This window comes from Patella vulgata, chromosome 5 (assembly GCF_932274485.2).
Source record: "Patella vulgata chromosome 5, xgPatVulg1.2, whole genome shotgun sequence".
NCBI lineage: Eukaryota > Metazoa > Mollusca > Gastropoda > Patellidae > Patella > Patella vulgata.
The window spans coordinates 8,825,885-8,839,383 of record NC_065883.2 but is presented as its reverse complement, the minus strand read 5'-3'; the positions used below and the strand labels follow the sequence as shown (position 1 = coordinate 8,839,383).

Sequence of the window (13,499 nt, the reverse complement as noted above, 5' to 3'; positions counted from 1 at the left end):
GGGTTTATATCATTTTATGCATAATTTATACAGAAGAGTGAGAGAGTCTGTTTAATATACATAATTTATACAGAAGAGTGAGAGAGTCTGTTTAATATCCATATTTATCATTAAGATGAGTCTTTCCATCTCCACTCTGACCTGTAAATAGAAAATAAACACACAGCTATATATATACTGTTATCAATTGAACTATTATTTTCATGGATGGAGCACTGGACAGTCATAGGCTGCATGGATTGGTATTGTAGAATCAGGGCCTCAAGGATCTGAATCGCACTGAGGGCCACCTTAAACACTGATGCAGGACAGAGGGCATCACAAGTCATTCAGATGTGACAAAAAATCATGGATCTGTGTATACATTGGCCGTAGTGCCGCAAAATTTCCCTCATAGAACATTGCATGGCGTGTACCTGTCTTTATTGTCTCAGTTGGTGTAGAAAAATAGGATCTTAAACCGTGTTCTGTGATGGAATTTTTGTTTCCAACTTCAATTCTTAGGTTTCTTTTATATGTAAGCCAATGTGTACACAGAACCACAGTTTTTATATGTAAGCCAATGTGTATATGGAAACAGTTTTTATATGTAAAGCCAATGTGTACATAGAACCACAGTTTTTTGTCTAATGAGTTGAAGTCTGTGTATTCTGTATGTTTTATCTTGTCATTTTATACTTGTAGTTATTTTACAGGTATTAGAGAGAGAAATGGGGTTTAACGTCCACTCGACACAAACTAGGTCATTTCGGGACTAACATATGGTTTAATTCTATTTCAATAATTCGCTTGTGCGTAGGGGTCTTTAGCAGTGGGAGGAAACAGGAGGACCCAGAGAAAACCAACGAGTTTGGACAGACGACCCTACTCTTTGTCACGTACAACCGGGGATTCAAAACCACGCCAGTTGACTCAATGACAGGCCTCATGATACAGCGCGCACATTCTAACCATTCGGCCATCCAACCCCCTGGGCAGGTATTAAGGATTGGAATTGATGGGCAGGTATTAAGGATTGTAACCAATGATTTACTAACCTTCTGGGGGAAGCCAAACAGCATAATCCGGATCTGATGCATCGTATTCATTTACTTCCTGTAAATTAATATATACATAAGTAATTAAAAAATACGTCCAGGTAAAAAATTCACCACTTTACTTCATTCTGACATACATTAAATCATATAAGCTAGCTGTCTGCCTTCTATGGGCGTCTTCAGATATTAATAATGTATCCTTTTAAGGGCGTCTTCAGATATTAATAATGTATGTGTCCAAGTTTAATATATATATATACATTATATATACGCCTTTATATCGAATTATTCCCACTTTCAAGCGTAGTTTTACGTGCATGCCAACAACTACATGGACAGACAGGGGTCCTCTATCCAGCAACACCGAGGAACATTCTCAGAGAACAAGCTCCGGGGCGTGAATATCTATATAAACATACATTTCAAGTTTCATCAAAATCGGATAAAAATTATCACCTCTAGAGTGTCCACAACATTGGCATTACATACTTTTACACTTTTTGTGTACAAGGAGCGGCCGTTTTGCCCAGCAGTTTCAGTCAGATTTTTACTAAAGTCGAACACAACCTTCATTAAGGTGTAACAGTGATATATTCAAACGTTTTCTTAAAATTGAATAGAAACCGTCACCTTTAGAGGGTGTACAAGCTAAAAATTTGATTTTTTGTACAATCAGGGGCCATATTTCAGGAAGTTATGATCCGATATGCGCAAATATCGAAAGGAACCAAGATCTTTGAGTTTTAAACATGTATGTCAAGTTTCATCAAAATCAGATGACAATTGTGACCTCTAGAGTGTCTACAGGCTAAAAACATGATTTACGTACATCAGGGGCCATAATTCATGAAGTTATGGTGTGATATATGCCAATATCGAAAGGAACCAAGATCTTTGGGAGATAGACCTATATTTCAATTGACAGACAGGGGTGACGGCATATTACGTCCACATGAAAATGTGGGCGTATAAAAACATTATTGAGTTTACCAAGAAAAATCTACTTTAAGTACATGTTGTTCTGTTTCATCATAAGGAAAATTACCTGAATGTTTGCTTGACCTGGTAAATGTCTTTTTCTATTCTTTTCTGAAATAAGAGAAATACCTGGTTTTAATGAATATTGGAGAGAGAGAGAGAAATAGAGTTTACCTTCCACTTGTCCTCTTTGGGACTAACTTATGGTTTTATTTTGTCAAAGTTTTGTACTAATTCACCAAGCGACTTACAATTCAACAGGGTTGTCCACGGATAACCCTGGTTTCACTTCGGACCCCACAGTTTGTCTCGTGAGGGAGAGAAAGGGAGGGAGAGAAAGAGAGAGAGGGAGAGATCGGGACTAATATATTGTTCAATTTTATTTCAATAATTCGCTTACACATAGGGGTCTTTAGCAGTGTGAAGAAACCCGGAGGACCTAGAGAAAATGCATGGTATTCGGCAGATGACCCTACTCCTTGTCACACACAAGCGAGGAATCTAAACCACTCATTAACAAATTGAATAGTCAGCTTTAAACTGGACACATGTACAAATTAGATGATTTTGGGTGATTTTAAACGATTTTTACAAATTTTTAAAACAAAGATTTGACATTAAACGAATGTGAAAGAAATTAATGCTAGATACACAAGATTAAATGATACCAAGGTTACAGTGACAGCTTCCTTCTTCTGTATTAATGTGGTGTCTAGTAGTTCAAATGGGACGAAAAACCGAGGTTCAGTGTATACATTGGTGTGCACGTATAAGATCCCTTGGCAGTTGGAATTCGAAGTGCAGGCCATAGTGCCGCTGCCCAGACAAAATTTCCCTCATAGCACACTGTATGTCGTATACTCGTCTTCATTAGCCCAGTCGGAGCAGAAAAGTAGGACGTTAAACCCCATTATATTTCTTGTATGTTATAATCCAGTTCTACTAACCTTTATGAGATTTTGATGATGATGATGAAACAATTAACTCCTCTTCTTCTGAAGGTGTTGATGGGCCCTTTATTTTACCAGCTGAAGAGGTTGATTTATTAGAATCACCTTGTAATTTCTCTAAAACTGACGATAACGCACCTAGTGTTGATCTATTTGTACTTAGTTTAGTTTCAGCGTTTTGTTTAGCACTACTTTCACTTTCCTCGTTTTCAGAGTTTTTATTTTTCGGTTTTGTTTCAGTGATTGTTTGTTTTTGTGGTTCGTCGTCAACATCTTCTTCTTCTTCCTCTTCCTCTTCTACTTCTTCTCCTCCTACTTCCATGGTTACTATCGGCGATTTAATTGGTAACGTTTTTTTCACAGGTTTGTGACCCGTTAACCCTTTCATGTTACTCGTCGATAAAGTCGTTGATTTCTGATTTTTAACAGGTCTGAATAATAATTAATTTGAAAATGGCACAAATAAATTTTAAAAATTATTATTCCTATAATTAGAACAAACAAAAAATCATTATAAACAAAAGAATTCTGACACAATGCATCCCAGAGATAAGTTTACCCTTTGTTTGTCTCTGGTAAATACTTGACGGCCATTTTGATTGTCATGTGATGTATCCTTCCGTTGGTCCCTTCGCAAAAATCCAAGATTTCCGCTCAAAATCGTGTTTCTTCAGAAATTTCACATAGAATCACTCACATTGTGCACTAAAATTAGTTCCCGCTAAATCATCAAATTGACTGTTTTTCGAATGAACTTTTGATGCCAAAATGTGGAAAAAGTTCCAAGGATCATTAATATGTAACCCATGCAACGAATCGATGCCTAATTGTCGAGAAATCGGCACCATTTCATTCTAACAAATACTGCCAATTGGTTGCTACTTGGGGGCGGAGCTTCGGAACCGATTAACGCTGATTAATGGCTGGTGGGATTTACCAGAGATAAACGAATGGTAAAGTCATCTCTGTTTCAAACTACAAAAAGTTCAAATCTGTTTACATTCAATAACAGTGTTGAGTAATTAACTATTCTGTTGGGTAATTATTCTGTTAATTACTCAACACTGCTAGTGAAAGTAAACTTGGCACTCATTAGCTAATTTAGACAGGCCATTTTACACCACATGACAGCAGGAACCCAATATTTTTCAATGATTCTCAACGAATTTGAACAATTTGCTAACAGTGGTTTAAAACTAAACATTAAATACAGAAACTCCTGTTAAAACAACACAACTAAATGAAACCTAAACTGTAGTTGCACAGAGAATAATAAATGTATGAAATATGTTGGATAAATGACAAAATAATACCCACTGTTTTAATTCTGGTAATGAGGCTGGTTTGGCAACGTTTACAAGTTTGCGTAATCTCATCTCTTCTGTACGTAGAATAATCAATTGACGCTTTAACTGCATCTTTGTCTTGGTATCCATGACACCAGCCTTAATGGCTGACATGTAGGCATCTAAGGCATCAATGTCATCGCCATCAAATTTAGCTGCCTCTGTCGATATAAAATGTAATCCAAAGTAAAGAATAGATATTATACGCAAAGCTAGTTGGGGGTTTGAAACAAAATTGAGATGGAAGTATGGGGTTTAACATCCACTCGATACAAACTAGGTCATTTAGGGACTAAGATATGGTTCAGTTTGTTTCAATAATTCACACGCATGTAGGGGTCTTTAGCAGTGGGAGGAATCCGGAAGACCTTTGTATTCTTTTGTTTATTTGTATATATATGTATGTTTTTTATAATCATATCTACATTGTAAAGCGCCACAGAGCAGTCAGGCTGACTGAATGTTCAATGCTATAGAAAATTATTATTATTATTATTATTATACATGTACACCTGACTAAATTGTAATACAACTTTCCTAAATAAATAATTGACTATTCAAAATATGTTACAGGTATATAATTAAAACCGAGGGAATTGAACAAATAATATGGAAGCAGATTGCTATCTTGGTCTATGGAAACACAAAGTGGAAACAATGCATCTATTGACCGGTTACACTAGTAAAAGAAAAGATATTTACCATCTTTAGCATGTTGTAACCTAGCTTCTATATCATCAATCTCTTTAACAGTTGATTTATATTTCTCTAACTATAAATATATACATTAATATTTACATTATATCAAATAAAAAGAGAGAGAGAGAGAGAGAGAGAGGGAGAGAGAGAGATGGGAGAGAGAGAGGGAGGGAGAGAGAGAGGGAGAGAGAGATAGAGGGAGAGAGAGAGGAGAGAGGGAGAGAGAGAGAGAGATGGGAGAGAGAGAGAGATAGAGAGAGGGAGAGAGAGAGGAGAGAGAGAGAGGGAGGGAGAGAGAGGAGAGAGAGATAGAGGGAGAGAGAGAGGAGAGAGGGAGAGAGAGAGGGAGGGAGAGAGAGAGAGGAGAGAGAGGGAGAGAGAGAGATGGGAGAGAGAGAGGGAGGGAGAGAGAGAGGGAGAGAGAGATAGAGGAGAGAGAGAGGAGAGAGGGAGAGAGAGAGAGAGAGAGGGAGGGAGGGAGGGATGGGGTTTAATGCCCACTTGACACAAACTAGGTCATTTCGGGAATAAATTAAATGAAATGAAATGGGGTTTAACCTCCTACTATTCTGCTCCTAACCTGGGCTAATGAAGACGGGCATACGCCATACAGTGTGCTATGAGGGAAATTTTGCCCGGGCAGCGGCGCTACGGCCAACTCTTATATCGAATTCCAACTGCCAAGGGATCTTTTACGTGCACGCCAATGTGTACACGGGACCTCGATTTTTCATCCCATCCAAACGACTAGACAGCTGTCCTTGTCAGGCCCTCCATCCTGCATCACTAACAAGGGGAAACCACGCCGGAAAATCTGAATGAACTTTCTCGGCCAATGCAGGGATCGAACACCCGACATCCAGGCTAGTGAGGCAGCGTCAATTACCCACTTAGCCACGTGATCCCCATTTTGGGAATAACATATGGTTCAATTTTATTCCAATAATTCACTTGCATGTAGGCATCTTTAGCAGTGGGAGGAAACCGGAGGACCCAGAGAAAACCCATGAGGTTGAAATTGTTAAATATAATGGCAAGTTAACAGGGCTTCCAGCAACAGACTTTCTCTCATTTAAAGATATGAAATGAAATGAAATGAAATGGGGTTTAACGTCCTACTGTTCTGCTCCTAACCTGGGCTAATGAAGACGGGCATACGCCATACAGTGTGCTATGAGGGAAATTTTGCCCATGCGGCGGCGGCGCTACGGCCTACTCTTATATCGAATTCCAACTGCCAAGGGATCTTTTACGTGCATTCCAATGTATACACAGGACCTCGGTTTTTCGTCTCATCCGAATGACTAGACAGCTGTCCTTGTCAGGCCCTCCGTCCTGCATCACTGACAAGGGGAAACCACGCCGGAAAATCTGGATGAACTTTCTCGGCCAATGCAGGGATCGAACACCCGACCTCCAGGCTAGCGAGCCAGCGGCTTACCCACTTAGCCATGTGATCCCCTTCATTTAAAGATAACGATCCATCAACTCCATGTTAACAAGTCATTAAAAGTTAACAGAGCTTTGAACAACCAGCCCCTCTGCAAGACAAATGATTATGTGTGGAACCCGTACCAATGTTTCATATGTATCGCCTTTATTATCAACCTTCCCAGCCTGCACCATTCGCTTTTTACGTTTAACAGCTATTGTTCCAGTTCGGTCCAAAAACTCGTCTTCATCACTGTCATAAAAATCATCAGCTTCCCAATTCTTCGACTTTCTTTTACGACTTTCTGTAATTAAAAAACACAAAATAAATTACCTTGGTTAATATAGATCAACACAGCTAGAGATGCTGATTAGGGGATAAAACACACGGAAAAAGCTGAATCTGAAACAGAAAATCGTGGAAAAGCTGATTTCTCTAAAAACCTATAAAATGTGATCGGAGCCACTGTGGCTAAGTGAATAAGATGTTGGCTCGCTAGCCTGTTGGGTCTCTGCGTTAGGCGAGAAGTCTACAGGACGGTGGCGCAGGACGGAGGGCCTGGTAAGGACAGCTGTCTAGTCATTTGGATGGTACAGAAAAACGAAGTGATATCACAGACAAGAGAGAGAGAGAAATGGGGTTTAACGTCCACTCGACATATCCTAGGTCATTTCAGGACTCGGATATGGTTCAATTTTGCGCAAAGGGGGTCTTTAGCAATGGGAGGAAACTGGAGGACCCAGAGAAAATCCCTGAGGTTCGACAGGTGACCCTATTCCTTGTCACGTACAACCGGGGAATCGAAACCATGCCATTTGATTCAATGACATACCTTATGATACAATGTGCATGCACTAACCATTCGGCCACCCAACCCCCCTGATATCGCAGACATACGAGTTACATTAACTATGATGCTGATGTTGTCTGCTAAAAAGCTGAAACAAGCTCACAGATACATCTTCTCACACTTTTATTTTATTTTAGTAACGATATAAAGTATATTTTATTACCGTGTTTAGCTTGTCGTAATAATTGATGTCTGTCTAAAATTCTACAGGCTTCCAGGGCACACGCTAATACTGCTTCTTTCTTCTTCCCAGATATCATCACCTCTGCTACTAGGGCTTCTCCATTCTGTCCGTCAACTGGTAAACTACAAAAAACAAACACGGCATTAACAAAAACCGAAGTAAAACTCGTCCATAGAAACACTAAAATTTATTAAATCAGAGAAATTTCTACCAAAAAACATAACATATTTCAAAGAGAGAGAGAGAAATGGGGTTTAACGTCCACTTGACACAAACTAGGTCAATTCGGGACTAACATATGGTTTAATTTTATTTCAATAATTCGCTTGCGCATAGGAGTCTTTAGCAGTGGGAGGAAACCAGATGACCGGGAGAAAACCCACGAGGTTGGACAGACGACCCTACTCCTTGTCACGTACAACCGAGGAATCGAAACCCCGCCAGTTGACTCAATGACAGACCTTTTGATACATCGCACACATGCACACACACACAGCATCAACATAACGGGTCCTTGTTTAACAAAAAACTTGTTTCCATGGAAACGATAAAAATTATTAAATCAGAGAAATTACTACAAAAAAAATTACATATTTCATGCGAACTTGTGTATGCCAAAGTCAAATTTGTTTCCATGGAAACACAAAAATTGTTAAAGGACAATATTGGTGTCAGTCATAATCACATATGTGACAGAACTGGTTAAAGAATATCTTGTTTTTCCTTTTGCTTTCGTCACTTCTGTTTCTTGAAATCTTCATTAGGCATCTATCATAGCAATGATCTCTGTGTTAAAATTATATTTGGAATGTGTTTAACCAGTTCTAACACATATGTGATAATGACTGACACCAATATTGTCCTTTAAATCCGACAAATTTCCTGGATAATGGACGGTACACTTTTCCTGGTTATTTTTGATCAGGGAATTAGGAACAGACTATTTGGTAAATGAAATGGAACTAAAATGTGAACATAATACTGAAAAGATGAGATGGGTTACTATAGAAACAACTACAAAATACTTGTGTAATCCAATATTCTGATATGCACAATTTGATTAAATCACAGATCCTATTTCGTTTTACTTGTCTTTACTGCACTAGGATCTGGAAGAGTTGTTATATAACCCGCGTTCTGACTGATCTGAGGGATTAGCCAATGAAACTGTCTGTTACACAGTTAGTACTTGGCGTGCAATGCACTGAACTGTGGATATCCTACTAGAAACATCAATACTGATTGGTTAATCAAATGTCTGATGTCATAGGGTCAAAAACCACTCATATGACCTCTGATGTGACCTTCCACTACAACTGGTCAGATCTACATGTAGTGTAGGCCATCGAAAATATAAAAAAAAAGAAACGAAATATAGATCCATTATTCTGATAGGCATCTCCTGCGTACATGTGGAAGACAGCCATAACAAATGTATGTGAATTTACTTACTCTACTCGACATTTATATTTTCCAGGTAAACCATCTGTTATAATATATTCAGGTAAATCACATCCTATAATATGAAATAAACAAATAATCATATTATTAAAGAAGATTAGATAAATTACACCCTATAATATTAAATAAATAATCAATATTATTGAATAATGTAGCAATATGGATGGCAGGATTTGTGCAAAAGAACACATATGTACATGTATAATAATATTATGGCCTTGACCAATAATTATCTGCAGATTCATAGACAAGTAAAATAAAACAAGAAACGGAAATCTGTGATGATATGAAACATGAACATATTTGTCATATCCAACATATTGATTGGTATGCAAGATATGAGGCATGCCCATTTCATATTTGGCTTAGTCACGTGGTCATTAGGCTTAGTAACCAATCATCATGATCAATTACGTAATATTTGACCAATTAGATAATAGATAGCAAAAGTCAAGGCATATAAATGCTTGAGCCTTTGGTGATCCTTTAGATCACCATGTAAATTCTAGGTAAATTCAAGAGGAGAGGATGTAGCAAGTTCTACCAGCAAACTCGCTACGGTGCCCAGACAGAGGTTTCTTTTAGACATTTCAGTCTACTCTTCAGGGTTTCGTTTATGTGCAGGGCAACATGTAAACAGGACCTTGGTTTATCATCCCATACGAGAGAGAGAGAGAGAAATGTGGTTTAACGTCCACTCGACACACATTAGGTCATTTCGGGACTAACATATGGTTTAATTTTTTATTTCAATAATTCGCTTCAGCGTAGGGGTCTTTAGCAGTGGGAGGAAACCGGAGGACCCGGAGAAATCCCACGAGGTTGGACAGGCGACCCTACTTCTTGTCACGTACAACTGGGGAATCGAAACCCCGCTAGTTGACTCAATGACAGACCGTATGATAATCATACCATACGAAGAACTAGACACTGTTCCTGGTCAGTCAACCCATTCTGTGCTACTGACAGATGGGGATATCACAATAAAAAATCCAGCGAATTGTTCAATGTAGAATGATATCTAGAAGAGGGGAATTACCTTCACGTTCATAAAATCCTTTTAAAGCTTTTTTAGGATCATCAATATATAATTCTTCATTATCTGGTTGATTTGAAACTAAATCAATTTCTTCTGCTTCCTCTTCAGCCTCTTCACCTGATAAATAAACCAGGGTAAATTCTTAAAGACAAATTATTTCTATTAATTAGGGAGAGAGGGAGAGAGAGAAAGAAAGAGAGAGACAGACTAATTCAATTTCTTCTGCTTCCTCTTCAGCCTCCTCACCTGATAAATAAACCGGGGTAAATTTTTAAAGACAAATTAATTCCATTAATTAGGGAGAGAGGGAGAGAGAAAAGGAAAAAGACAGACTAATTCAACTTCTTCTGCTTCCTCTGCAGCCTCTTCACCTGATAAATAAACCGGGGTAAATTCTTAAAGACAAATTATTTTGTTAACAAAAAACTGTTTTACTTTATTTAATAAGGTGTTGGAAGACAATATTTTGGATTAGGAATTGGGACCTTGGGTACATTTCTTCTTCAAAAAAATAGAAGCCCAAGCTCCAGTGAATTTCATGAAACTTGGCATGCTTGTTCCTTGGATTGATGAACAAAAATAACTTCAAAAAATAAAGGAAATGTTTGATCTTGGAAAAACTTGAAAAAGGTCATTTTGGAAGTGCAGCTCTGACATGGTATACCATAGTCAACAAAGTTTTATGTTCCTGTAGCACTGTGAAAGTTTAAACTCATCAATCCATAGGCTATACATGTATTGTATGTGGTAGACATATTATTCATAATGAATATTTGTGCTTTAGACAATAAATTCTGTTATTATGAGTCAAGTGACGTGGTTTTGATCACCAAGATTTTACATGACAAGGAGTAGGGTCACCTGTCCAACTGCTACATGTAAAGTTAACTGTAAAGACCCCTATGTGCAAGTGAATTATTGAAATAGAATTGTACCATATTATGTTAGTCTCAAATTTCGTTTTTCTTGTCTTTATTACACTAAGATCTGGAAGCGTTGTTACATAACACACGTTCTGGATGATGTGAGGGATTAGCCAATGAAATGGTCTGTTACAGTGAGTTTTTGGGCTGAGGTACACTGAACTTACTGTCTGACATCATAGGGTCAAAAGTCACTCGTCTGACCCCTGACACGACCTTCCACTACAACTGACCAGATCTTCATGTAGTAGAGGCCATCAAAGAGAGAGAAAGAAATGGGGCTTAACGTCCACTCGACACAAACTAGGTCATTTCGGGACTAACATGGTTTAATTTTATTTCAATAATTCAATTGCACGTAGGGGTCTTTAGCAGTAGGAGGAAACTGGAGGACCCGGAGAAAACCCACGAGGTTGGACAGGCGGCCCTACTCCTTGTCACGTACAACCGGGAGAGGCCATCAAAAGTAATATAATAAAACGAAACGAAATACAGATCTGTATTTTAATCAGATTGGTCTCAAAATGACCTAGTTTATGTTAAGTGGATGTTAAACCCCATTATACTAAATAAATCTAAAACATCTTATTTTGGAGTTTTGATCAAAAAAGATTGCTTAGGAATAGTGTTTTATTTATAATTTATTACCCATGCCCCACGAACATCCTTCATCTTGATTCATCTTTTGTTGTAATCGATTCGATTCGTCAGCATCGGCTAATCTTAATACTTCCGCTTCACGTTTCTGTCGATCTCTCTGTTGCTTGATTTCTGTGACTGACAGTTCTGATTCCTCATCCTGGTCAGTTTCAGGCCCCTGGAAAACAATTTTTAATTTTCATTGACATGTATTATGTTGCTTCAAATTAAATGAAATGGTTTTTAATGGCATGTCAGTACCAACCAAGTTATATTGCGCAAAACATATACATGTAGTGATCAATTTGTGACAAATTAAATAACTATCACAAAAATAGAAATAAAAACAAAACTGACAGACTAGTTTATTAAAAACAAATATCACATAGCCTTATGTATATAAATAATTTAAAATCTAAACCTAAGCTAATTGGGTAAGACGCTGGCTAGCTAGCCTGGAGGTTCATCAGAATTTTCCAACGTGGTTTCCCCTTGTTAGTGGTGCAGAAAGGAGGGCCTGACAAGGACAGCTGTCTAGTTATTCTGATGGGACAAAAAAAAAACGAGGTCCCGGGTATACATTGGCAACACATAAAAGATCACTTGGCAGTTGGAATTCGATAAAAGAGTAGGCCATAGTGCCACTGTCCGGAAAAATTTCTCTCATAGCACACTGTATGGCATATGTGTGCAGAAAAGTTATATTTTACTTTGTTTAGTTTAGAAAGCTTATAGAAATAGTTTACCTGTAAAATATGTAATCGAGTACTGCCTCCAAATTTCACGACATGACCAACACGAATTCTGTGATATACATTAGGTTTAACTTTGTTTTTATTTAACCAAGTTCCATGAGTACTGTCTAAATCATAAAGATACCATCCCGACTGTGACACTGACGATTCTGGGTTCTTGCAATACTGAATGACAGCATGATATCGTGACAACGATGGATGTTCCATGGTAACATCACAACTTGGTAATCTGCCGAACATATAAAACGCTTTATCTTTAAGTTCAATGTTTTCTATAATTGCCCCATTCTTTAATATTTCGAACGAATAACCTGGCTCCGGTAACCCACTCCAACTGGGTTCCTTATAAGGAAAAACAACTTGTGCCTGCTGTAAAGATTCAGCAGGGGAAGAATTTGAAGTTTTAACTTTTTCTTTTGTGGAATTTGGGGTGGGTGATTCTTGGTTTGAAGGTTTTTTAATTTGTTTTACATTTTGGGCTTTTTCATTTTCTAAATTTGTTATTGGGGATGTTAGTGGCAGTTTTTCGGGCATTTTAAATTGAATTGTTGGGGTTTTAAATGGATTTGAATCCTTGGAATCCTTGTTGATACCATTTTCTTCTGCATCGTTATCTGCGAGCGTCTCCATCTTAGATTCGATGTTATTTGTATTTACGTCCAACGTAGGAATAACATTTTCGTTTTTGTCCGCCATGATGGATTTTTACCGCTTATGTCATGATAAAATGTATTAAAATTAAATGGAATTGATTAATTATAGTATTTTGGTTTAGAATATACATAGCAATAGATAATAAAACGCACTTTCAAAACTTCAGATGATTTTTCTTGAAATAATTTAGACCGGGAAGTAATTTATTTGTTAAGGATGTATGGGATATACTTAGCAAGGGAAGTAGCTCCGATAAAAATACGGAATCAGACCAGTAATTTCAATGAATTCAAATTAACTTATATCGGGTAGAGAGAGAGAGAGAGAGAGAGAGAAATGGGGTTTAACGTCCACGCGACACAAACTAGGTCATTTCGGGACTAACATATGGTTTAATTTTATTTACATAATTCGCTTGCGCGTAGGGGTCTTTAGCAGTGGGAGGAAACCGGAGGACCCGGAGAAAACCCACGAGGTTGGACAGGCGACCCTACTCCTTGCCACGTACAACCGGGGATTCGAAACCACGCCAGTCGACTCAATGACAGACTT

The 13,499-nt window shown here is 38.0% G+C and overlaps 1 protein-coding gene across 1 annotated transcript; it reads right to left on the bottom strand.

Annotated features, from left to right (window-relative positions):
* Positions 1–8,965: 8,965 nt before the first annotated feature.
* On the bottom strand, positions 8,966–12,996 carry LOC126822435 (kanadaptin). Its single transcript, XM_056100901.1, has 4 exons — positions 12,285–12,996; positions 11,548–11,716; positions 10,185–10,222; positions 8,966–8,992 (listed from the first exon to the last, which is right to left on the bottom strand). Exons 1-4 carry the CDS (start codon positions 12,987–12,989, stop codon positions 8,966–8,968), a joined length of 939 nt encoding a protein of 312 aa, XP_055956876.1. The 5' UTR covers positions 12,990–12,996.
* Positions 12,997–13,499: the final 503 nt, after the last annotated feature.

What these genes read in the sequence shown, in the direction of transcription:
- LOC126822435 (XM_056100901.1), bottom strand. Translation starts at nt 12,989, where the DNA reads ATGGCGGACAAAAACGAAAATGTTATTCCTACGTTGGACGTAAATACA. An exon ending in CTCGATTACATATTTTACAG is followed by an intron (nt 11,717 to 12,284) that starts GTAAACTATTTC and finishes ATTGTTTTCCAG; the next exon opens with GGGCCTGAAACTGACCAGGA. An exon ending in AGGATGTTCGTGGGGCATGG is followed by an intron (nt 10,223 to 11,547) that starts GTAATAAATTAT and finishes TTTATTTATCAG; the next exon opens with GTGAGGAGGCTGAAGAGGAA.